General features: G+C 36.7%; 1 protein-coding gene across 1 annotated transcript in view; it reads left to right on the top strand.

The window, feature by feature from the left end:
• Positions 1–268: 268 nt before the first annotated feature.
• The window catches only part of TNKS (tankyrase), a 202,092-nt gene continuing 187,828 nt past the window's right edge, over positions 269–14,532 (top strand). Inside the window, 2 exon segments of the mRNA XM_035004108.1 lie at positions 269–390; positions 392–974. Coding sequence (XP_034859999.1) covers positions 298–390; positions 392–974 — 676 coding nt within the window. The 5' untranslated portion in view covers positions 269–297.

Here is a 14,532-nt window from a genome sequence, read left to right as displayed (position 1 = left end):
AGCAAGCTGAAAGCGAGAATGGAGGAAGAGTGTCCCATTTAGGGAGTGGTCAGTTCCAACTTTCAAATCTCCGCAGCCTGCCCGCCAAGGCGTCACAAAGCCCGCCCCTCAGTCACAAAGCCACGCCCCCTTCTGTGGCTGTTCTCTGAGCTCCCAATACTTCCCTCCTTCTCTTTGGCCCCTCCCACTCAGCCTAGCATCATTTCCTGTGCGCTGGACGCTAATTGGTCTAGCGATCGGAAGTGAGGGCGGGCGGTGGGGCCGTTGCCGCAGTGACAGTGCTGGGGGAGTCCGAAGATGGCGGCGTCGCGTCGCTCTCAGCATCATCACCACCATCATCAACAACAGCTCCAGCCCGCCCCAGGGGCTTCGGCGCCGCCGCCACCACCTCCCCCCCCCACTCAGCCCCGGCCTGGCGCCGGGGACCACCCCAGCTTCCCCAACGGCGGGTGGCCTGGCCCCCTTCTCCTCCCCGCGGCACGGCCTAGCGCTGCCGGAGGGGGATGGCAGTCGGGATCCACCCGACAGGCCTCGATCCCCGGACCCGGTTGACAGTACCAGCTGTTGCAGTACCACCAGCACAATCTGTACCGTCGCCGCCGCGGCTCCGGTGGCCCCGGCGGTTTCCGCTTCATCTGCCGTCGGGGTCGCTCCCAACCCAGCCGGCGGTGGCAGTAACAATTCACCGTCGTCCTCTTCTTCCCCGACTTCTTCCTCATCTTCCTCTCCATCCTCCCCTGGATCGAGCTTGGCGGAGAGCCCAGAGGCGGCAGGAGTTAGCACCACAGCAACATTGGGGCCTGGGGCAGCGGGACCTGGGCCAGGGGTCCCAGCAGTGAGCGGGGCCCTGCGGGAACTGTTGGAGGCCTGTCGCAATGGGGACGTGTCCCGGGTAAAGAGGCTGGTGGACGCGGCAAACGTGAATGCTAAGGACATGGCCGGCCGGAAGTCTTCTCCCCTGCACTTCGCTGCAGGTCAGAGACTTTTGTTTATTAAGGGGTTTGGTCTTGGGGACGGGGGTCCGGGTAAGGATAGAAAACAAGCTAATGATGGAATAGAATGGGGGCGTGGTTCTGGTTCTTCAACACCTCACCGGAAGACTAGAGGTTCCTTTCTTTAGGATAGTGCCTGGAGGACGGGGGCGTGGTAGGGAAATGTGTGAATCCATTCTTTTTTAGTGTTTGCATAGTGATGCTTGCACTCGTTTCCAAACTCCCTTAGTGGTAGCCTCCGGATATGGGTATACTTAAACTTTTTCAGTTCTGAGTGTGAAGGAATAAAGTTAGATTTGGGCAGTCTTAAGAGTTTTCTCATTTGGTAGTTTATTTCGTTTTTACAACAAGGCTATGTCCCATGAGAACAGTCTAGACCAAAAGAAGTTTTAACTCAACAAGTGTTTAAGGTTCTATCGTAATCTTACTTAGGCAATGAAAGACAAATGAAATTTGTGAAACTTTCCCCCTTTCTCAAGGAGCTTACAGTCTAATTGGGTAGATTAAAATATGCCTATATGAAACAACTGGAGAAGAGTATTTGGATACATTATGTGATGGCTTTGAAGGCCTGGACACTTCTTTTGTTACTTGTCTGACAGACAGTTTACCTTATCTCGATTGCCTCAGTTTTCTCACCTGCAAAAATGATATGCTAAGTTTGTGTGAGGACTTAGTGAGAAGCATCTGGCACATTAGTTCTCCCAAAAAACATGCTAGTTCCTAAATCCTGGACCACACACTTTTTGTCTTTTTTTTTTTTTTTTTTTGATCAAGTAGTTGGCCATTGTCTTTTAAAAACACATAATTTACTTATATAAAATACAGAGAAGTATTTAAAAAAGGACTGTAATGTCACTGCTCAGATATCTACTATTACATTCTAAAAAATAAAGGTATAAGGTTATATAAATTAGAAACATTACATGAAAAATGTATATGTTATATATGCATGATAAAATTTATATGGGATAGAAATACAAAATGAAAAAGCACCACACACACACACCCACAAACATCAAAGATAACACATTAAATACCTTCTGTTAAGTTTCTTTCTATGTTGCTAATACATGTCACTCTTTTAATTTGTTCTATTTATGGTAGAAGATGTGTTAAGAGCTTACTTATATGTATTATTTGTTTTTACCCCAGCTTGAAAGATTTTATTACCTTCATTTTACAGATGACAGAAACAAAGCTCATACTGTTTAAAAAAGTCCAAATTTACACGGAAAGTCATGGAACCTGGATTTGAACTCAGTTTGATTTTAGAGCTTGTGAAATCAAGCTTAAACTATTAAAACTTGTACCTGGGTTAAGATCACTTTTCATTTTGTGAGTAATTGTGATGGAGAGTTTCTGCTTTTGCAGTGTTTTGGGGAAAGAAGTAACTGAGGGCATAAACTCCCAAGAGTAGCATTCACACATTTTTATTGTAGCCTATACTTAGAAATTTATTTTACATCGCCTCACACAGAAACTAAACCAAAAGTTTCAGGAAATAATACTTTCCCTTATCACATGTGTTGTCTTATATTTTATATCCTATTTCATTCATTTCTTTACAACTGCTGTTTGTGGTTCATTAATGGGTCAGAAGCAGCAATATGAGAAACACAGGAAGTCAATATTAGATTACTGGATCCATTCTTGATGTATAGATACTTACTAGATAGTATACATACTATTAGGAATTTAGTGAATTGAATCATAAACAGGCTTCCATATAACTAGGTGTTTGCTCAAGGGTGTTGCTTATTTTAGATGAAGTAGCATTTCATTTTCTTTAGGTCACATGAAAGGTCTGATATAATGAATCAACTGAGGTTTTCTTTTTCATACTTTATTCCAAATTGGACTATTTTAATAGCACATGTCACAAATCTTTTTTTTTTAAGATTTTATTTATTTATTTGACAGAGAGATAGAGAGCCCAAGTAGGCAGAGCGGCAAGCAGTGGGAGAGGGAGAAGCAGGCTCCTTGCTGAGTGGGGAGCCTAATGTGGGACTCTGATCCCAGAACCCTGGGATCACGACCTGAGCGGAAGGCAGCTGCTTAACCTACTGAGCCACCCAGGCGCCCACACATGTCACAGATCTTGTCATTCCTCACCATACTGCATTATAAATAATCATTAACAGATGATAGTTGTATTTATTTCTACGATAATGTACTTATTTAGGTTTAGTCACACATAAAATATTGCTTGTCTCCCAAATCAACTTCTTCCTGTTTGCCACAATAGTTACTTTTTATTCTGTTTTAGTTTTATGTGTGTGGAGATAAGTTACCAGACAGACAGTAAAACACAGTCCTGTAATGATGTTGTAATTTTCAGAACCTGACTTTGAGCTGTTTTTTTTTTATTTTTTTTATTTTTTATTTTTTTAAAGATTTTATTTATTTATTTGAGACAGAGAGAATGAGAGACAGAGAGCATGAGAGGGAGGAGGGTCAGAGGGAGAAGCAGACTCCCTGCCGAGCAGGGAGCCCGATGTGGGACTCGATCCCGGGACTCCAGGATCATGACCTGAGCCGAAGGCAGTCGCTTAACCAACTGAGCCACCCAAGCACCCTGAGCTGTTTTTTTTTTTTTAAGAAATAAATTTTTTAGTTTAGTTGTGGAAATCATAAAAATAGTGAAACTCTACATGGTATGAAAATGTAACACTCTGTAGTCATTTTATCATACTTCCATGTTTGTGTGCATAGCACAACAAATTGGTTAAATCTGGTCTTCTCTATGTGTGGGATGAGTAGTTAGCAGTAATTCTCAGTTAACTCTTAGTTGGTTAGAATGCGAGTAATGGGATTGTCATGGAGAAGCTGTTTTAAAAGAGGAAACTGGAATAATCCCTTGGATGGAAAAGTTTAGAAATTGTAATTCATTTGTTCCACAAATGTTTTGTTACTTGTCATAGGTCCCATGTTAAATACTGACACAATTTTGATGTGGCAGACAGTCTTTGCCCTTATGGAGCTTACAGTCTAATAGGGAAGACTAAACAAGAACAGCAGTAATAACAAATATACCGTAATATAATATACCGTTGTGGAGGGGCAATAGGAAGTCTTATCCTGGTTTTGAGCTTTTAAGGAAGTCTTTCTAGATAGATAGGTATTTAAAGGATGAGTCCAATCTAGCCAAGCAAAGATTGGAGAGAAAGAATGTTAATGCCTGAATTTCCATTTAGAAATGAGCTTACAGTTCCAGAGAATAAATGAAACCATTTTAAAGATCTCAGAAATGGTGTGAAGTCATATTTAAATCCTTATGACTTTTAAAAATATTACAGTTCTTTCCAGCAGCAGAATTAAGAATTTTTTCTATCCCATTTTCGACTGTGATAATTATTTGTTTCAAATATGGCTTAGAGACAATAATGGAATCATTCTACCCACAATTAGAAACATAATCTCCAGTTTCCATTGTTGATGCATATTCTTAAACTGCTATTTCTAGTGCCTTCTTAAGATGGCCGTATCAAAAGGACCCAGTCTTTTATTGTTGACTAGAGTTTATATAAGACTTTCTCTTCTACAGATAAGATCCTTGACCTTGGTTTTCTATTGTTCAAAGGACAGCAGTCAAAGCTTTATGAATAGTATCAATTTAGAGTGGTATTATCTTTTGAGTTTGGTTCCCAGTAGTGACATATTTTGTCACAAGGACCAGTATGTACTCATGAGATCTCTTTTTAAAGAAAAGTTTAGATGAGGTCTTTTTTAAAAAAGGCTTTAACAAAGCATTGAATTCCAAGATTTCATGGTACTTACTTTAAATTGATGAAATTTTGAAATAGGCTTCCTAGGTAGTTAACTAACATAAGATTAGGATATGTAAAATGAGGCACTTCAGTATCAAAACCAGCAAAATATGTATGACAGTTTTATGCTTTCTTTTGACTCGGATGGTGTCTACAACAACACACATTTAACCATGTAAAGGTTGCCTAAGTCATTCCTGACTCTTCTGATTTTTCAGCTTGACCCTGCTTGTCTTTTTTTTTTCTTCACCACTGTACAAATGAAGTTCCTATACCTGAAAAAAGGACACAAACAACACTGTGTCCTCTAAACCCATCCGTGGCTAAGAAAACAGTGCTTCAGTCCTGGAGTGGGAATCTTTTTGTACTTAACATTGTCAAGGCAAGCTCCTTGATTATACTTTCAAGCAAATGCCCTGCCTTGGGGTTTAAGAAGTCTGTAATTTGGTGAAAGATACTAGCTTATAAATGTCTTCCCAATTTCTCTTTTTTTAGTCTTTTCTTAAGATCTTGTGCTTTGTTTAAGGTACCTTTTAAAACAGAAGTTACATAGAACTTTTAGTTAGGTGTGCTAAGTTTCTCTTATACTTTAATGATATCACCCTTTGAGGCAAATGATTTAAAGAACAAAATAGCTATTTATAAGATGTTATGTAAAAGTTGGTAACAAAACTGGTCAACGTCAACATAGAGGAGTGTTTGCATAAATTAAAATACTGTATAATTTCTATTACATCTCTGTCTGATTGTATATTCCTCTATCCATCAATCTATCTTTTTTTTTCTTTTTGAGCATGTCAGTGCTCAAATTGCAAGCATCTGTGCAGCTTCCCCTAACAACGCCAGTATATGCATGTTATTGTCTAGAGTTCAGTGTTTGTTTACAGATTTGTCTTCTTTTAGTGTAAAATCTGTACAAATCTTATCTGTACATTCATTGAGTTTTGACAGATGTGAACACCTGTGCAACTCAAACCCTTACAGAAAGGCATCCTAACCTCAGAAAGTTTCCTCATGCCCGTTTCCTAAGTCCCTGCCCCAGATACACTGTTCTGACTTTTTGTCCACTCTAGATTACAAGTTGCCTGTTTTAGAAGTTCATATAAATGGGGGAAAAAAAAAAGTTCATATAAATGGAATTATATAATATTTACTCTTTTTCTCTAAGATTTATTTTGCTCAGTGAATGTTTTTGATGTTGTAACATGTATCAGTAGCTCCTTTGCACTGCTGGGTAGGTAGTATGTCATTATGTAAATGTGCTACAGTTGGTTTATCCCTTCTCCTATTGATGAACTTTTAGGCTATTTCCAGTTTTGAGCTATTATGAATAAAGTTACTGTGAACATTCCTGTAAAAATTTTTTTTGTGTGGATGTAGATTTTCTTTCTCTTGAGCAAATACCTAGTATTGAAATTGCTGGGGCTTAGGTAAATATTCAGGTTTGTAAGAAACTTCCCGACCTTTTCCCAAAGTGGATGTGCCATTTTACATTCCCATTAACAATATACGAGAGTTCTATTCACCATTTCATGTTCTCAGATGTTTCAGTTTTAACCATTCTAGTGGGAATGTGTGGTATCTCATGGTGATTTTATTTTGCCTGACGTCTAATGTTGAAGACTTTTTCATGTGTTTAGTTGCTATTTATATATCTTTTATGAAGTTTTGTCTTTTTTTAAATTGGATAAAGTTTACTTTTATTGGGTTTATCTTTTTATCGTTGAGTTTTAGGAGTCCTTTGTTAGCTACACGTTATACATATGTTGTGCTGATCCATTATTAATAGGTCCTTTGAACAGAAGTTTTAAATTTAAATTTATTAAATATATGTCATTTATATATTTATTTTATAGTTATTATTTCCTGTAAACTATGACCTGGATAAGAACTTTGACCTGTTCCCAAGTAACAAAAATATGTTTCTTACTAAAAGCTTTATGGTTTTAGCATTTATATTAAGGTTTGTGATCAATCTTATGTTTATTTTTAAGTTATCTGTGAGCTTGAGTTGATGGTTTTTTTGTTTTGTTTTGTTTTGTTTTTTAATCTATGTGGCTATCCAGTTGTGTTTGTTTGTTTTTTTTTTTTTTAGCACCATTTCTTGAAGAGGTTTCTTTTCTCTATTGGATTGCTTTTTCTCCATTGTTAAAAATCAGATGTTTGTATAAGTGGGGGGTCTGTATCCAGACTTTTCATTCTGTCTTATTGATCTATTTGTCTGTTTTTATGTCAGAATTACATTGCCTGGTTAACTGTAGCTTTGTAGTTAGTTTTGAAGTTGATAGTGTGAATGTTCCAGTTTGGCTCAGCTTTTTCAAGATGCTTTGGATTTTCTAGGTCTGTTGAACTTTCATTGAAATTTTAGAATCAGATTGTCAGTTTTTACAGCATGGCATGCTGAGCTGATAATTGGGATTATGTTGAATCTGTAGGTCAATTTGGGAAAAATTGACATCTTAACAATATTGAGTCTTCCAGTCTATGAACATTATTTAGGCCTTTATTTTCTCTCAGCAATTTTCATAAATTCTAGTGTGGGAGTCTTTCATGAGATTTTTTTATTCCAGATTTTTTTAAATCTATATTAAAGCCAGTGTAATGGATTTTGAAAATTTTTTATTTTTCAGTTGTTTGCTAATATGATCAATTTCTATATTAACCATGTATCCTGTGACCTAGAAAATGATTATTTCCAATAGTCCTTATGTAGATTCCTTAGGATTTTATTAAAGAATCGTATCTTCAAATGGAGGCAGTTATGACTTTATTTGTTCTCAAGTGTTGAATAAAAGTGATGAGGGTAGACATCTTTCTCTTATTCCAACTCTTAGGGGGAAAATGTTCAATATTTCACCATTAAGTTTTTCATAGCTGTCCTTTATTAGATAGAGGAAGCTCTCTTTTGTTTCTAGTTTGTTGAGTGGGTTTATCATAAAAAGGTGTTGATTTTTATCAGATGCTTTTTCTGCATATATCGAGATAACCATGGGGGCGTTCTCTTTTATTCTTTTAATATATTACATTACACTGATTTATGAATGTTAAGTCAACATTTAGGCTATTTCCAGTTTTGAGCTATTATGAATAAAGTTACTGTGAACTATTATGAATTAAGTTACTGTGAACATTCCTGTAAAAAATTTCAGTCCTGGAGTGGGAATCTTTTTGTACTTAACATTGTCAAGGCAAGCTCCTTGATTATACTTTCAAGCAAATGCCCTGCCTTGGGGTTTAAGAAGTTCTTGGGATAGACACTGTTTGGTCATGATGTGTCTTATCCTTTTTATATATTCCTAGATTTTATTTGCTAATGTTCTGTTAAAGATTTTTGCTTAGATCTAAGTTTATGAGAAATATTGGTCTGTAATTTTCTTTTTTCTTTTGTTACGTCTTTGTCAGGTTTTTGGCATTAGCGTTATGCTAATAAAGTGTATTTGGAAGTGTTTATTTCTCTATATTCTGAATGAGTTTTTGGAGAATTGCCATCATTCTCCTTAAATATTTGGTAGAATCCCCCAATGAAACTAACTAAATCATAGTTTTCTTTGTGGGAAGATTTTTGATACTGAATTTAATTTCTTTAATAGGTAGATGGCTAAGAAATTGTCTCAGTTATTATCCCTCAATTTTGGTGAGTTATATTTTTCAAGGAATTTGTTTATTTTATCTAAGTTGTTAAATTTGTATAAATGTGTTTATAACATTCTGTTTTATTATTGTTATATTGTCTCTAAGAGCTAATGAGATAAACTCCTTTATTATTTTTCATACTGATAAGTTGTGTTTTCTTTGATTAGACTAGCCAGGGTGTTCATCACTTCTGTTGATCTTTTCAAAGTACCAACTTTTAGCTTTGTTAATTTTGTACATTGTTTGTTCTCTTAATTATTTCCTTCTTTCTACTTATTTTGAATTTACTATATTAGTTACTTATTGCTGTTTATGAAACTACCCCAAACCTTAAGAGCTTAAAGTAACAAACATTTATTATTTCACAGTTGCTTTGGGCCAAGATTCCAGGTGTGGGTCAGCAGTCTGGGCATGACTTAGCTATGTCCTCTGGCTCCAGATCTCTCATTTGACTGTAATCAAAATGTGGGCTGGGGCTATGTCTTATCTGAAGGCTTGACGGAGGGCAGAATCTGCTTCCAAACTGTTCATGTGATTGTTAGCAAGATTTAGTTCCTTGCAGGTTGTTGGACTGAGGTCTTCCTCAGTTCCGTAGAGCAGCTCACAACATGACGTTTGACTTCTTTCAGAGCCAGCAAGTGAGAGAACAAAAGAGGACAAGCAAGATGGAAGCTAGAGTCTTTTTAAAATGTAATATTGCAAGTATTGTCTCATCAACTTCTGTAGTATTCTGTTAGCTAGGAGGAAATCAGTAGGACCAGCCTGTATTAAAGGGGAGAGAATTACTCCAGGGCAAAAATAATGAGAGATGGGGATCATTGGGAGCCATCCTAGTAACTGTCTTGCACATTTTCTTTGTTTTTCTCTTATAAATTTCATTTAGTTTTAGTTCTACAAGTATACGTGTGATAGATAGTCCCCAAATATGACTACCATATATTCCTTCTCTTTATGTATATGTATACTGTATCACATATCAAAAGGTGGAGCCTTTTCCCTTCCGCCTGTATTTGAGTTGGTTTTGTGATTTGCTAGGATGAATGGAATGTGGCAGAAGTTTTGCTGTGTAATACCTGAGCCTTCAGAGATCTTAAGTGTTCCCTTTCATGCATTGGGAACTTTCTTGGAACCCAGCCCCCATGCTTTAAGAAGGACCATGGAGAAGAGAAGTAAGGCTCGTGGCTTTCAGCCAGTACCCACTGCCAGTTGAGTGAGTGAACCAACTTGGATATTCCAGCCTCATCAAGCCTCCAGATGACTGAGTTTAGTTAACTCCTAGTATCATCAGAATAATAAGTAATAGTTGTTATTTCAAGCCATAGATTTTGGAATAGTTTGTTATATAGCAATAGATACCTGAAATCATTATTTATGGCTACAATTCTAGGCTTTGTGCCCTATATGGTCTCTGTTTCAATTGTTTCGACTACTCAGCTTTGCTTTTGTGCCGTGAAAGTATCCGTAGACAATACATAAATGAATGGGTGTGGTTTGTTCCAGTAAGGCGTTATTTATAAAAGCAAGTGGTGGCCATATTTGGCACATGAGTTGTAGTTTGCTGATCCCCATCACAAGGCATTGACTGGGGTATTTTTTTTTTTTTTTTAAGATTTTATTTATTTATTTGATGGAGAGAGACACAACGAGAGAGGGAACACAAGCAGGGAGAGTGGGAGAGGGAGAAGCAGGCTTCCCGCGGAGCAGGGAGCCTGATGTGGGGCTCAATCCCAGGACCCTGGGACCATGATTTGAGCTGAAGGCAGACGCTTAACAGTCGACTGAGCCACCCAGGTGCCCCGACTGACTGGGGTATTTTTATTCTCTGGGATATTTTTTCCCTTTTGTTTTCCTTCTTGTTTGGTTTTTACTTCTGAAATGATTTTTTTTTTTTAACTATTTTCTGAGTTCTGTCATCTTATTTTTAATTTAGATATATGCTACTCTTTCATATCTTGCATCATTCTCATGTTGCCTTTTAGCTAGTATTGAAGTAGTGGATCATAAATTTGTGAGTGTTTTCTTCTGGCATGCATTGTCTGTAGGGATGTTATTCTGCTCAAACTCTTGTTATTAAAACCTTTGCGTGGGATTTCACCTCAATTTTTTTCCATTGCTCATTTTTATAGAAATTAATAAATAATATCAAGGATAAATATAGAGGTCTGAGATGTTGAGGGTAACTCCCCTTTCTTCTCATGTTGGACATGCAAGTCTGATCTAGAATAGATGAAGTCTCCATAAGGTTCATCTCTTAGAGTAGTAGTATTTAAATTATGAAATATCACCATTTTATATCTCAGCTTATATAGCCTCTGTACCACTTTCTAGGAGCGTTAACCAGAGACATTCTGTTAAGGGCCTTTTTAAAATAAGATGCTTTCCTCATAGTCTATTTATATAGATTTACATAGAAGTTTTGTCTACTCTTCTGTCTTTTCTTTCCCCCGGGGCATCCCCTTCCTTCCCAAGGAACTGTATAGATCACAGCTACGTGTTCATTCTTTCCAGACCTGAAGTGATTCTTTGGCAGTTTAAAGGGGAAAGAAATATATCTGGGAGATAGAAGGCATATCATTAAGGGCCAAGTTGTGAGCATGCATATGTTTAAAAATGGGATCTTAAGCTTAGATCTCAGGAGGAGAAACGATCAAGGAATGTAACTGATGCTAAGAAAATATATTATATTGTAGTGCTAGGTTTTGGCAAGGAATAAACAGCATCATGAGTCTTGTGATGAGTTGCAGGTAAAAATACTAGACTAGCTTGTTCTTGAATGTCTTTAACAGCCTCCTTTTGCTTCAGAACAAAGAAATCTTTTGGGTGGTTCACTGTAAAATATGTAGTAGATACAATCGAAGAGATCAGTGTCTCTTAAATTCTTATTTTTCCCACATGTCAAGGTCCTTAAAGTTACTTTGACTTATGTTTATTCCTCTGATAGAAATACTCAGGATGTAGCCTTGATCGTGGGATGTAGCCTTGATCGTGGGATTTCCATTAAAGCTTAGGTACTTGGGATAGTTTTGAAGGTCATTTTCTAAAAATCATTTTTTGAGTAATTGAGAAAAGGTAGGAGTTTTGGTTTCGTGTGCTTGCTGGGTTTTCCTTTTAAGGCTTCATCAGACATCCAGGATTGCTTTTCCCTACAGTGAGTTGCTGGGTTCTTTGTCAAGTGGAAACTTGTTTTGCCTGTTTGTTCAGGTATCTGTGTATAGAATTAAAACTCTGAGCTTAAGTCCCGTTCCCCCCCCCCCAACCTTTTGGAGTTTGTCAGCTCCCTATTCAATTTAAACTAGTATACTTTCTAATTGTAGAAAAAGAGAAAAAGTGATAGAAAGTTTCCTCTCTCTTTTTTGCCTTTTCAGTGTAACAAAAAGTACACTAATGGTGGTAGCTGTTTTTTTGTTTGTTTGGACTTGCAACTTTTTTCTTACATGGTAGATTTTTTTTAAAAAGTGAAGAGGCATTTGGTAGTTGTAGATTATTTGTATTAACTACAAACTGCATTTACTGATTGACCAAAAATTCTTAAAGCTAAAGTCTCTGCATCATCAGTTATAGTTTAAAAATAACCTAAATACCCAGTTATAATGCTTTTGTAAAGCTAGGGTATGCCCAGTTGATGCCTGATGCCCAGTTAATGCCCAGTTATAATGCTTTTGAAAAGCTAGGGTATATATATATATAACTAGACACCAAAAAGATCGGATGCCTTCATTCTGATATATTCGCCAGCTGTGCAAACCATTTTGACATTCTCATCCATCTTGTTAATAGGATGTGCAGTTCTCCCTTTCCAAAAGCTCACATTGTTCTCATGTTGACTACTGACTTTTTTTTAAAGAAGAAATGACATGGGATTACAGTTAGTGAATAAATGAATACATTTTAGCTGTTTTTTTCCCCTAATGTCTTGAGAAGAGATGCCAAGCTATGCTTTTCTTCTTTGTAGGAAAATATTCTTATTTGGAAAAAAACCTTTTGGACTAATATAAAAATTTGTAGCAAGTTATCAAAAACTTGATTGCCCCTCGTCCTCCAAAATATCCAAAAATTTAACAGTAGGAAAGTATAATTGTTAGCCTTTTGGAATTTTATGAAAGCAGATAAATTTGAAGTATGTAATAAGAGCAGTTCAGTGTTTCATTAATTGAATTGCTCATAGTATGTGCTTTATAAATATTTGAGCAAGTTAACTTTGTTAAGTTAATGCTTCTGATTTCTCATCTTCTTTCTGAAATGTATAAATAATAATCCTCATATATTAGTTCAGTCCTTCGTCATCAAAGTGCTTTCACTGCTCTGTTGGCGCATACATGAATGAAGTTAGTTTTGATATTGTTACTAAATAATAGCATAAAAACTAATAGAAATAGTAACAATTGTCTGGGAATGACTTTTGTGCTTTTCCTGTGTAATTTTATTTAATCCTTACAGCAGCAACCATACAAGGTAGATTTTGGTTTTTTTATAGATGAAGAAACTGAGACTCAGAGAGTTATGTCTTGTCCAAGGTCACAAAGCTGTTAATGATGGAGCCAGATTTAAACCTACATCTAGCTATTCTAAAAATCATTTGGCCCATGCTAACTCAACTAGAAAGTTGCTGGCAGTGAGAAATAAAATCATTTGAGTCATTTTATAATTTGACAGTTGTTACTGCTTTTTTAAATTTGTTTTCTGAAAATAAAAGTAATTGTACAAATTTTGGAAAGTACAGTAAAAAGTCCATTATCTTACTACCCTGAGGCAGCTCATATAGTCATTATGTCGTATTTCTGTCCAGCTCTTTTCCTAAGAATTTAAAATGGAGCAAAACCGGGCTGCCTGGGTGGCTCAGTTGGTTGAGCGTCTGACTCTTTCTCGACTCAAGTCTTGATCTCAGGGTTGTTGTGGGTTCAAGCCCCATGTTGGCTTCCATGCTGAGTGTGGAGCCTATTAAAAATAAAATTAAAAATAACAAAATTGTATATAGATGCTTTCTTAAAACATTGTGACTAGGATTTGATTGAGACCATGCTTTTGGAAAGTAGAGTATTGGAACATTTGCAGTTATTGGAATATTGGACTGTCTGACTTTTGGTCAATTGCTTTATAAACATTAAAAGTGGAATTGGAGGTAATCTTTGAAAAACCTCATAATTAAATGGAAGAAGGATATTTTAGCAATTCCTTTTGTTTAAAGACTGCTTAAGATTGTTTGAAACCCTTGAAGATAAACTGCTCTATGTTTTGATTCATAGGAGTAGTCAAGGAAAAAAATATGCTTTGAATAAAGTATCTGGGAATCACAGTTTGAAAGTACTTAATGCCACTAAACTGTACAGTTAAAAAATGGTTCAGGTGGAGTTGTCCAGTTTTCCCAACACTCTTACACTGTGTGGGGGGAATGCAAACTGGTGTAGCCACTGTAGAAAATAGTATGGAGGTTCCTGTTAAAAGTTAAAACTAGAACTACCTTATGAGCCAGCAGTTGTACTAGTAGGTATTTACCCCAAATACACAAAAATACTGATTCAAAGGGACACATACACCCCGATGTTTATAGCAGCATTATCTACAATAGCTAAATTATGGAGAGAGCCCAAATAGCCATCAACTGCTGTGGATAAAGAAGATGTGGCATATATATAATGGGATATTGCTTAGCCATCGAAAAGAATGAAATCTTGCCATTTGCAACAACATGGATGGAGCTAGAGAGTATTACACTAAGTGAAATAAGTCAGTCAGAGAAAGATCATATGATTTCACTCATAATGTGGAATTTAAGAAAGGAAACAGATGAACATCTTTTAAAAAAAGGGGCAAACTAGGAAACAGACTCTTCACTATAGAGAACAAACTGAGGGTTACTGGAGGGGAGGGGAGTGAGGGATGGGCAAATGGGTGATAGGTATTAAGGAGGGCACTTGTTGGGATGAGCACTGGGTATTGTATGTAAGTGATGAATTACTAAATTCTACAACCTGAAACTAATATTACATTGTATGTTAACTAACGGGAATTTAAAAACTTGAAAAAAAAATACTATTGCAACCAATGGGGGTAAAAAAGAAAAGGTTAAGGTGGTAAATCTTATGTTATAGGTATTTTACTACAGTTAAACTTTTTTTTTTTTTACAATTAAATATTTT

Source organism: Mirounga leonina, unplaced genomic scaffold, assembly GCF_011800145.1.
Source record: "Mirounga leonina isolate KUSES-001 unplaced genomic scaffold, KU_Mleo_1.0 Mir_128, whole genome shotgun sequence".
In the NCBI taxonomy this organism is placed as follows: domain Eukaryota; kingdom Metazoa; phylum Chordata; class Mammalia; order Carnivora; family Phocidae; genus Mirounga; species Mirounga leonina.
This window is presented reverse-complemented; position numbering and strand designations above follow the sequence as displayed.